The following is a 12203-nucleotide window of genomic DNA, read 5'->3' on the forward strand; positions in this document are numbered from 1 at the left end:
TGAGATACATGTACAAAGGCGGACTTATCCCTTTAAGGGATCTCTCTACCACTACTACTACTCGTTTTCGTTTTCGGTTTCGTTTGATAGGCCCTTTAATATAACATCAAAATATGCGATCTTACATCGTTATTTATTTCTACGCCAATGCACCGTAGCCCCTAGTGCCTAATTTATTTTTGTTAGCTGATAGGTAATACTTAACGATAAAAATATCTCAATTTTTTGTAGACAATTACTTTTCATCTCTCCGGTTCGGAAAGTTTAATTTTCATGGGTAGATAGCCGGGTGGAAAATTGCGTTTTCATCTCTAGGGTGGAAAGTTTTTTTTTTTAATTTTTCGATTAGCCACGGATTCGAAGATAATTGAATTACGTCAATGACACTTTTTTTTCACGTTTCGGCATGGCCATCTAGATGCACGTCGTGACCAAGGAGCTTATAACACTGGAGGTTGAACGCCGAAAATCCGTTTGAAACAAGAAATTTCATCTTTATTACGTAACGAACATATTCCATCTCTTTCTTTAGTTAGGTTAAGAAAGAGATGGAAGTCATTCGTGAAATGTGAAAGAAAGAGATGGAATATATAAATAAGTAATAAAGGTCAAACTTCTTCGTTCGGCGTTCAACCTCCAGTTTTGTATATAAGCTCCTTGGTCGTGACCAACTCGATTTTTTTTTATAGTCGGCCGTGGCAAGTGTCCAGTCGAAAAGGTACCGTTGGAGGTTGGATATAAGTAAATTCAATTTATTATCATTATCTTTTTTTTTGTAGTATTTTACTTTCCTCACAGTCGAAATGAAAAGTAGAGTGTCTAACTCGAGTGAAATTACCCATTTCCGCTCGAACTATTGGCGCTCTCACTTCGTTCGACCGCCAGAAATATCTCGGGTGAAATGGGTCACTTTCCACCCTTGGTTATCAATCTACTATTGTTCGCTTCATTTTTTTAATACCTTCGTAAGTATCTTTTTAAAAGAATCTAGCAAAATTTCTTTAAATGAGAAAATTATTCATCAATGCGTGAAATCAATATTTTTCAAACATACTCGTAACAAGCACTTAACGCTAGTCTTAACAACAAGTGACTAAATTGCGCCAGTTACACAGTTACTTTGAACTTTTATTATTGCTATTCCCATATTTTCATGGTAAAGTAACGTGTTCATGATTTAGGTTCTCAAATTTACTATTACGCTCGAGAACATTATTATTTTAATTGATGTAGAAATTTCTTTGATAACTAGTAACAACCTGAACATTGTGTTATTATTACCCATTTACTTGATTTCTTTACAGTTTTGCTTACTATGAAAGTTTTATTACAATATGTATTCTGTGTGTTCTCGTAGCCCAGTTATAACTTTAGTTTGGCCGGTCAAAATATTTATTTTAAACCAAGTAACACCCACAATTACAACCAGAGTAACAGAGTTAGATCTATCCATTGGCAATAAAAAAAAAATTAAAAGAGATAGATATACTATTAACGTGCCGAAAATGAAGCGTATACGAAACGCCACATTGCTGTCTCTGTGGCGTGTCTCTAAGTGTGGGTGCTGCAGCTGTATTCTGCTTCTGAACACTGCGTCAGCTTTCCTAATGGTTCCTTGAAAATGTGACGGAGCTAGAGTGTCCCCGTAGATTGCGTCCCAGATTAAAGCCTGACCCATCCTTCAGTAAATCAAAGACGTACCATCCGGCCTCTTGCCATCGTCTCATGCAATACCGTTGGGCACTAAAATTTCCGACACATTCGCGGTGGTAAGAGATTGACGGATTGTGTCATTGAGCGCAGCATGACGAGAACAGCGGCCCGCACTCCTTTGACAGGAAAGTTCACAGTGTCCCATTTGGCTGCCACTAGTATCACAGGGGCTTTTGCAGGTGGTAGGACCTTGTGCAAGGTCCGCCCGGATTGCTACCACCATCTTGCTCGCTAATCCTGCCGTGAAACAGCAGTGCTTGCACTGTTGTGTTTCGGCGTGGAGAGTAAGACAGCCGGTGAAATTACTGGCACTTGAGGTATCCCATCTTAGGCCTCTAGGTTGGCAACGCATCTGCAATCCCCCTGGTGTTGCAGGTGTCTATGGGCGGTGGTGATCTCTTATCATCAGGAGACCCACTTGCTCGTTTGCCATCCGGTTGAATAAAAAAAAGGGGCAAAAATGTGATGAACACAGCGTCTGATGTATTGTGTCTTGAATCGTTAAATAGACAAAAACGTTTGTTTTTTCTGCAAAATATATTTTTGATCATCATCATCACAGCCGTTGGAAGTCCACTGTTGGACTAATACCCCCATAGACCTCCAGTTGCTTAATAGTATATTTTACCAAATAAAAAATAATAAGATATAAACGAAAAACGTTCAACCAAAATTATTATAATATCAGTAAATGTAACCTCAACAGACAGACAATAGAACATTGCCACTGACACATGACTGTGATCTGTTTGGGTAGCGGGTGAAACTTAAAATAAATAAACAAAGTCTAACGTTAACTTCCTATTGAACTTGTGACCAGGATACGGGAAACATTTTTTGTTTTATCTAACTTGACTCCAAAGAAAAGAGATGTAGAAGTTACGTCTCTTTAAAAAATATATCAGGCTAACCTTTGTTTACTTTTTTGCAATGAGTACAGTAACTAAAGGATACAGATACTAACTACGTGGATATTCCCATCTTAATAAGTAAAAATTCCATGTTAGTTAGCTATAATTCGTTTTTTTTAATTAATACTGCCAGATTATCGCGCATTACACATTCAGTTCAGAGTATCGGAGCGCAGCTCATAAAATGTCAATTCAAGTAACAGAGCTTTTAACTTAACCACAGTAATCATCATGATGATGTACAACTAATAAATACTGCTTTCAATAATATGTTTTTTTTTATTTTTTTATTCGTTAACTTAAAGTTTTAAGTATATATACAAATAGTTCGAGTTGAATAACAATGTGATTAATTATTACTAATAAATTGTAATCAAATACTCTTCAAGAAGCTTCAATGAGAAAATTGTTTGCACGCATACTATCTACTATTAGATTAAATATAATGACCCCGGATAACTCACGTCCTAAATTATAATTAATTAATAAATTAATAAATAAATAAAATAACTAATTAATAATTAATTAATTAATTTATTAATTAATTTATATTAATTGTATTAGATTGTTAATAGTATGTATCTTTCATATTATACGTATACAATTGAATTGTGTCTGTCAAACTTATCAGAGGTTCGGATTCACCTACTTCACGGCACTGCATAGCAAAGGCCGACCCGCTTAAATTTGCTGCAAAGGCGTGTATTTACAAACCGCAGTGCTTCAGACGCCGTTGAATTTCTCTTGGCAACTAATTTTGAGGTTGGTACAAACACACGGCTCATTAAGCTGTTTATATTTACCGTGGAGCCTAGCTGCGTTGATTGGCTTAGAGCAAATAAAACTGACTGCGCGCTCTAGAGTTCCAGGCTTAAGTCTGAAAAACGTTTGTGTGAAAGTTTGATACTAGACATGCTAGACTATCAGGAAAAATGAAGGTCAGATTAGAGTGAAGGTGCTATTTACTATCCATCCTTACTAATATAATAAATGCAAAGCAAAAATGTCTAACTCTGTCTTAGAGCTCTGAATTGATTAAGATGTGGTAAGATAGTTAAAAACATTGGATAGGATAGTTTTTATTTCGGAAAATTGCGTTAGTCTCGTGGGATAGCGATAAACAAATTATTTTCAGATGGACCAAAACTAGTATACATTTTGTTTGTGTTGACTTCATACTAGTTATATAGGCACCTACACAAGCTTTAAGTTTGATGATTTAGGATTGAGTTTGATGATCAATGTTACGTGAATAGGGAAGTTGAATAGAAACGTTGAGTACAGCATTACCTTAAATAATCTAGCTAGGCTAGGAGCACAACTGAAACACCTGGAGCTGGTTGTTGTGTAAAAATATATATTTGATCTGAATTCAAAACTTTTGTACAAAATGTTCTAAATAGAAATTAAAAAAAGCTTTACCGCGAAATTACAGCACAGGCAACCAGTGCAAATTTAATTACCCTGTCGTTAGACACACAACAAACACGAACCCCTTCATATGAATAATACAGCAAACAGACTTACGTCTTTGATGTCGCTTCGCACGCAAAGTTGGCGTCTTCGGTGGTTTTGTTTTCACACTCCTGTAGCAGTATAGGGGCTCCTCCTTGCACCCCTTTTGCTTTATCAGGGGAAGTTTGAGATTGCCGAACATTATTCATCACAGACAATACTCCATTGGTTTCACTAACATCACTGTTTACCCCGATTTTATAAAAAAAAACGGTTTTCTATAAAACAACAAGCTTCATCGTGCTTTTGAACTTCAAACGTTTTTAAAATAATAACAAAAACTTTAAATTTTATTTCTTGTGTTTGTATCACTCAATCATCACTAACATCCTCATCCTCATGATACGCACTTATGAGCTCCTTCACACTTTAGTCCACATTGTCGTTTTCACTCGTTTTAAGAGTTATTTATTCTAGATCACTGATACTATGTCGTTTTCAGTATCACCACGAGACGTGCGTAGCCGCGTCTCTTTCACAATTTTGTGAGATGTTTGTTTCTGCGCACGCGTCGTACTTAAATATAGAACAGGCGCGCGTCTGCCGAGCTACGTCCGCTCCGAATATTACTAATATTATAAACTGGAATGTTTGTTTGTCTGTCTTAGATATTGCTACAATGTTTGCTTTATTTTAAACATCAATAGATTTTATTAACTTGTGCTGAATTGGTATTACTATTTACGTATGGTATTGCCATGTTTAATTTTACTTAAAGATCTTTTTTATGACGGAGATATTACCTCTAGAAATAAAATGAAATTTCTAATGAAGTCCGCAAATGACATCAAAACGTACATTCTGATGATTCACTATATCAATAACAAAACTGTGCACACTAGTCAATCAAATAAACACTCAAAAAGAAGCATTTAGGTATAAAAATATCTGACCAATACAACACCACAAACGTCCGAATTAGTTTAGTATGTTTAGTACCTATTAGGTAATAAATACATCCAAATACTACAAGCAATAAAACATTAATAGCACATGGTATACCTTTTATCTCTCTTTAATGGATGTATATTGCATCCGAGACACGTGTTTGTCTGTTTGTGTTTATCGTATCCCGATCATAGTAGAAATAAAGTTCCTAAAAACGGTCGAATAAACAATCATTAACCCCTGTTTCATCATTCATTGATTTAATTTATTTGACGGATAAATGTGATGTCGCCTCTGTTTGTTTTGTTCGAATAGACGGAGACGGCATGACATTTATCCGTCAAATAAATTTTATCAATGGATGGTGAAACAACCCCTAAATAAGTCTTTCCCCATTGGACATTATTTTGAACAACGGTCAAAGTACTTTAATGGATACTTACGTAGATGTATATACGTAAGATTTAATAATATAGAAAAAAGTACTTCTTACAAATTAATTTATTGATACGAATAAATTATAGCAAATTTTATTTCTTTGCCTTATGTCTTTGCGAGGAAAACTTTAGGTACTGCTCATACGAGTAAACAAGAAACTGGCAGAAGAAAAAAGAATACTCCGTGAATCACTCCGGAAACCAATGCGATAGAAATAGATCACTGGTCGTGAATGTTTTTTATGCGATCTGCAGCTCCATTTCTCTATTAACTCTAATGTACGATAATTTAATTTGAGTAACATCATCTTGCAAACGTTCTACTTACGAGTACACAAATGATAGCTGAACACGGTAAGCGTAATAGTAAAAGACGGTTAGCGTGATTTATTGTTTAATGGTACCTAGTTCTGCCAATAAGTAAAAGGCTCAGGCCTAAAATATCAGTTTTCCTAAAATGTATTTTTCGCAAAATGTCTGCTTTTCAGAATGTCCACACGTCTTTTGCATTATGTCAGCTTCTCAAAATGTCAGCTATTTGAAATTGCCTGTCTCCAAGAATGACAGTTTTTTGTATAATGTTCGCTTTTCAGAAAGTGCTTATTCTCAAAATGTCTGCAACCGCAAAATATCCGCCTTCTTATAACGTTGGCTTTCCAGAAAAGTCTTATTCCCAAAATGTCTCCAATCATGGTCTTCAAATTTCATCTAAATCGGTTCAGTGGTTAGCCGTGAAAGAGTAACAGACAGACAGACTGAGTTACTTTCACATTTATAAGCATTGATTTTAGTAAAAAACTGAACTACGCAAATCCCTTCGTTCGGGTACGAAACGGTCATTAATGTTATCTTGAATGCCAGTAATTTTATATTTGGTATACTTAGTGTTTATGTTATCAAAGAGTAAGTAGGTATGCGAGGAATTAAACCTTTTACATTTAGAACATTGATTTGAAAATAAAGCAGACATTATGGGAAAACAAACATAACAAGACTATAGCCTATTTAAAAAAGTGAACATAACGGGAAAGCAGAAATTATGGTAATGCTAATATTATAGGAATGTAAACATTATGAATAGACGACTTCCTGAGATTGTACACATTTTAAATAGCAGACATTTTGAGAAAGCTGACAAAATAGAGGTACTAACATTGTGAAAACGCAGACGTTTTGAGAATTGTACATTTAGGAAAACAGACATTCCAGGCCTGAGCCAAGTAAAATCTTGTAGATAGGTATTTTATAGTCTGTGTCACAAGTTCAAAAACGTACTTACTAATAGTATTATTTTGTGTGTTTGTAACGTTTTCACGTTTAACGTACTCAACCGACCCCGAACGTTCCAAATACACTGAGAAGGACATACGCTAGGATAGATTTTATCCCAAAAAAAATTATAATTCCCGCGGGCACGCAATAAACGAATTATTCGTAGACGAAGTGGCAAGCAACACCTAGTTCTTGATAAGGCCCCTAAAATATATGCGATAGTGGATTCGCAATGACGACTCGATTTTTTTTTGAGAATTTTACAACCCATTAAAAATTTCAAAGGTAAAATCAAACATGGAAGAGCAAATAAGGAAATAAAAAGTTTGATGTGTACCGTGTGTAGTCCTCTTCATCGGTTTCGATGACGGCGACCCCAAAACTATTCTACAAATTATGACGCCTATTTATGGGCTCTGATATGGCTGGCTAGGCCGAATTTACTTTTAAATACTCTCCTACACGCGTGACAGTACATTTGCCAAGCTGAGTTGTATGTATAGGACTTAGGTAGGTAGGTAGGCACTTGAGGTAGCCCATCTTAGGCCTCTAGGTTGGCAACGCATCTGCAATCCCCTTGGTACAGTTGCAGGTGTCTATGGGCAGTGGTGATCTCTTACCATCAGGAGACGCATTTGCTCGTTTTCCTTCCAGTGGAATAAAAAAAGGCCTCTCTCTCTCTACGTAATTGGCGTTTTGCGTCTTATGTGCGGACACTATTTTGTTATCTGTCGCGATTATGAAATCGTGTCGCCTAGTGAATGCGGCCAGCTAATTCGCGATGTATTTATTGGCGATTCGCTTGTTCGTCGTTGCTGTTAACGCGGACACTAACGATTCGCGTTGCCGTCGCATCGTTCTCGCTTCGCCGTCGCCTTACCAGTGTGGCCTTAGCCTCACCGTGAAACGCTTTTTTGTGTACCGTGTAACATATTATATAACGAAAGGGTATATAATACAAACGAGACTCGTGGTGCGCGAGTTGCACTCACACTTCGCAGGTTATTCAAGAAAATGACAGAATATCAGATTCTCCCTTTCTCTCTGTCTCGCGGCGCTACAACCTTTTATGGGTTTTGGCCTGAGATTTTCCTCGACATATTTCGAATGTTTATAGGAATGAGAAATAAATACTGCCAACTTGTTCATTCTTTTTGAACGCCGTGAAGCAAAAGTAAGAAAAAGCAAGACGATTTAAAATGCTTGCGCATTCGCTAATGTTATACGTTGTAGACATTTTTATAAAAGAAGATCAAAAGACAACTACAAAGGCTACGTCAGCCGGGAAGACAAATAGTAAACGAGAAAGTAATTAGATGCCAGAACAATAAATTCCAATAATGGGAGAGACTGGTGCAAGTAAGTTTAAAATGCGTAGTTATGACTTAATACTAGCTGAATAGTAAAGCAATAGCTTCAATGTTGTCCAGTAAATGTAAAGCTGAGCATAAAATGTGTCCCACTAATATTATTATATGTGAAAGTTTGTAATTCAGTTTATTTGTTACTTCATCACGTCTAAATCACTGAACCGATTTGGATGAAATTCGGTATACAGATAGTTTGAGTCCCGGAGATGGATATAGGTTAGTTTTTATCCCGGAAAATTGCATAGTTTCCGTGGGATACCGATAAACGAAAACTATCAAAACATAAATGTGAAATGAGAGCCAAGTTCAATATTATGATTATATGCCTTAATTGTTGACCTTAACGACAAAAGAAGTGAGAGCTAAATGGGTGCCAAGTGCCCAGGTGCCAAGTTCAATGGTCAGTCCTGAAATTTATTTATAACAATATAAAATATTTTGTAACAACTTAAAGGATAATATATTGAAGCCAAATATATTGCAGTAAGGTCGGACTTGGCTACTTCTCATATACGAATTATTAGTAAAGGTACCTACTAAAATAGCCGTAAGAGCCCTATGTTCGATGGCTAGTTTCTACCAGCAAGTCAAAAATTTTCGGAAGAATAAAATAAGAACTTACAACTTTAAAACTTGCGAAGGCTATATTATAATTCGTATATGAAAACTAGCCAAGTCCTACCTTAGGCTTCAATATATTATCCTAAGTTATAAGAAATTAAGTTTTTATAGAACATTTAATATTGTTATAAATAAATTTCAGGACTGACCATTGAACTTGGCACCCATTTAGATCTCACTTCTTTTGCCGTTAACATCTAATCAAGGCATATAACATAATATTGAACTTGGCTCTCATTTCACATTTATGTTTTGATGCGATATCAGTACTTTATTTTAAGAAATAACTTAATTTCAAAATTATACTAAAATGATAAAAATTTACTAGTTTCTGATTTATTATTACTTTGTATTCACCCAACTACCTAACTGGATGCCAAATTTGAGCTTTCTAGGTCACCTGGAACTGGGTTAGCATTTTGATCTATAGGTGAGTCAGTGATAAAAATGACGATTTTTGGATGTTAATATCTAAATAACCGTTTGAGGCATGTTTATAAAATTTGAAGCACACATGTATCTCACAAGTTTCAATAAATAGTCCAAATTTGACAAGTTCATGTGAAATAGTTTTTGAGTTATGAGGGTGTCAAAAGTGACTACAAATAGTTCGGGTAAAATTATTCACGGTGCTGCTCGCCAGTTCTGTTAGCTTGAACTTGGCTTGACACGCTGCCGCGTGTCTAGATTCTGCGCGGACGGAGTTGCGGGTTACGGCTAGTATCATTATAAGTTAAATTAAAACGTACAGATAGAAGCAAGAAATCAATTACAAATAATATAAAAAAAAAACATCATCTCAATGCTAATTATATTGGCGTGGATGCATCACTTCCGGCGCAGATTCACTTGGTAGCTTTTGCATTACCACAGGTACGTTATATTTAGTTTAAGTTTTTTTAAATTCCTGTTTCGATTAAGTAGAAAAAAAAACAGTGTGTTAATACTAACAATCTTTCGTCTAAAGTTTCAAAATTATATGGTGACTAAATTTTGGTGACCTTCACTGTACACGTTAGCTTTATTGTTGATACTCTTAAGGCTACTTTCTAAACACAATACATTGCATGGACGATGATGAATTGTATGCCTGTAAACTAATTACAAACGTAATAATTCGAGAATACTAACGCACTTACGAATTTGAATTAACTCTCCAACTTTGGGAAACTACAACTGTAAGGTGCTCTGAAAACGAGGCGCCATTAAACCCTAGTAAGTGTATAATTAAAGCCTACCACGTACGACGGTAAGTCCATTCCGGTCCCTGTAGCATTGTTAGCGTATATATGCTTTCAGTGTCCAGTGATGTCGGTGAATTACACAGAATCATGTTTTGAACGGCTCCGCTCTGCATCAGTCATCATCAGGACATAAGCCTTCCCTGAGTATTTTTATAACTTCGACAGTTATTTTTGTGCTACCTACGGCAAATGAGTTTTTGCAATCTTTGCCAGATCGTCCAAATACTTTGCAGAAGACCTAGCAACATTTTCCTCACTTCCTGTACGTGGTTGCTACGCCAGAACATTACAATTTGACAAGCTATGTCAGTAACTTTACTTTTTCTAAGGATTTTTCATTTTTGATTCAATACCGTACCGTACCGTAGAGTTATTCCAAGCATAGATAGCGCTAGTACTCATTGTCTTTTGATTACTTACTGATATTTACTTATTTAGGTTCCGTTTTTGCCAACAACGTTTTTGCAATAGTAGGGGAGCCCAAGAGGGATTTCGGATTTTACTAAAGCGCGACAGATTAATATACAAGGGGATACCTTGTACCCGGTTACGTCCTTCCACCAACTATGAGCCCCATATACATGGCCGCCCGTCAAGGATAAAGGATCAGATTAGTAAAAAAAAATTCATCATCTGAAATTCCCGAGCGCGTCAGATTAAGGTAGGATGAGTTAGTTACATACTAAAACGTGTGTATTCTACTAATCTGACAATTTGAGAGTGACGCAAAGAAGGGGTAGGGCTAGAAGAGTTGTAAAAAAAAAACGTCATCTCGACATTCTCGAGCGTGGTTAAATTTATTTTATTTTGAAGGGAATATTCAAGAATTAACAAAAATATATAATCTGACGGTTTCCACAAGCCGAAATAACAAACATTCATCGATAAAGTTTTCCAAAAAGCATTTCAGGATTTGGGATCAAAGGAACATAATGTGCAGGATTCTTTTAACATCATGCAGTCTTTTACTTGCCACTTGTATGGGCTGAAAAAGTTAGACGATGTCAATCAAGCCAGGATTGTCATCTTCAATAAGACGTACAAAGTCAAAGACAAGTCACAACCCTTCTCCTTGAGTATCCGGAATTACGATGCGTGCAACTTGCCGCCCTGTCAATCGGAGTTACTCCAACAACTGTTACGCACAAGATTCATTGCATGCTTGTGGAGTAATGCTCATAATGCAAAAATTATTGATCTTTTACCAACGGACTATGGATGGAAAGTAGTCGACGGAAAGTTCGAAATGATCTGGTTTGCAGGTGATCAATTGCCGAAAGCGTATGAAGATGTAGTTATAACACCTGATATTCTTGAGGATACTTCAGAATTAGGTAAATTTTTTCTCCAATAATTAAAAAACACGTTAATCATAAAAAAAAAAATTGTTAAATATGATAATGATTTCTTGTTACAGATACGCAATCTGAGGATGGAACAGAGTCAGAGGAAGAAGATGATTCTACCGATGACGATGATAATTGAGAAAAAATACTCAAAAAAAAATATTTTTTTATAATTATTTTCTTATAAATACAGTATTCTACTTAAAAAACATACACTTTTTTATTTGCATGCTATTTCCTGAGCTTTTCAATAAATTAAGTTCAATGATTTAAAAAAATAAGAAAAAAATTTTTTTTAATTGTCAGATTAGGCGAATCCCTCCAGATAATCGTCAGATTATGAGACAGCACGTCTAGGGCATGAAGATGAACCATATATATCTTAATCTGACGCGCTTGAGGATTTCAAAATGGCGAATTTTTTATGCACATTCTAATAATGGCTACGAATTTGCGTCACATCCCAAATCGTCAGATTATTATTAAGAGCCTTTTTTTAGGATCTCTTTAACATCCCCTTAGAAATCTGACGCGCTCGATTAAAATTTTTTTTTTTTCATTTTCAACCCTTACGTACGACCACCCCCATCATGGAAACAATCAGATTAACATACGTACATTTTTAAAAATACGTAGGACATGGATGATATCAATATCTGACGCGCTCGAGTATGTCCATGCAACAGTTTTTTTTTACATTTTTGAAAATCTATAACAATTCCCCCACCGATGAAAAGGTATATATTATATGACATTTTTTTCTTCTTATGATCTAAGCTTCGCAACCCAATAGGTCTCTATGACGCTCGAGTAAATCCCGATTTAGCATCGTGGGCTCCCCTACTACAAAGAACCAAATCTGACAACCATCGTACTGTTATACTTC

General features: G+C 35.8%; 2 protein-coding genes across 4 annotated transcripts in view; one reads left to right on the top strand and one right to left on the bottom strand.

The window, feature by feature from the left end:
• Grip (Glutamate receptor interacting protein) overlaps window positions 1-12203 on the bottom strand; it is a 279195-nt gene that overhangs the window by 62732 nt on the left and 204260 nt on the right. Inside the window, exon 1 of one of the 3 annotated variants that reach the window (XM_074095244.1) lies at window positions 4152-4602. The exons of the other annotated variants lie outside the window; for them this stretch is intronic. Coding sequence (XP_073951345.1) covers window positions 4152-4281 — 130 coding nt within the window. The 5' untranslated portion in view covers window positions 4282-4602. Of the gene's footprint in view, window positions 1-4151; window positions 4603-12203 lie in introns of those variants that run through there. 3 annotated transcript variants of the gene reach the window in all.
• LOC141433773 (uncharacterized) lies at window positions 10811-11775 on the top strand. The gene is made up of 2 exons (XM_074095876.1): window positions 10811-11305; window positions 11389-11775. Exons 1-2 carry the CDS (start codon window positions 10927-10929, stop codon window positions 11454-11456), a joined length of 447 nt encoding a protein of 148 aa, XP_073951977.1. The 5' UTR covers window positions 10811-10926; the 3' UTR covers window positions 11457-11775.

The sequence above is a fragment of the Choristoneura fumiferana genome, chromosome 12 (genome assembly GCF_025370935.1).
Source record: "Choristoneura fumiferana chromosome 12, NRCan_CFum_1, whole genome shotgun sequence".
Taxonomy (NCBI): domain Eukaryota; kingdom Metazoa; phylum Arthropoda; class Insecta; order Lepidoptera; family Tortricidae; genus Choristoneura; species Choristoneura fumiferana.

What these genes read in the sequence shown, in the direction of transcription:
- LOC141433773 (XM_074095876.1), top strand. Translation starts at nt 10,927, where the DNA reads ATGCAGTCTTTTACTTGCCACTTGTATGGGCTGAAAAAGTTAGACGAT. An exon ending in TGAGGATACTTCAGAATTAG is followed by an intron (nt 11,306 to 11,388) that starts GTAAATTTTTTC and finishes TTCTTGTTACAG; the next exon opens with ATACGCAATCTGAGGATGGA.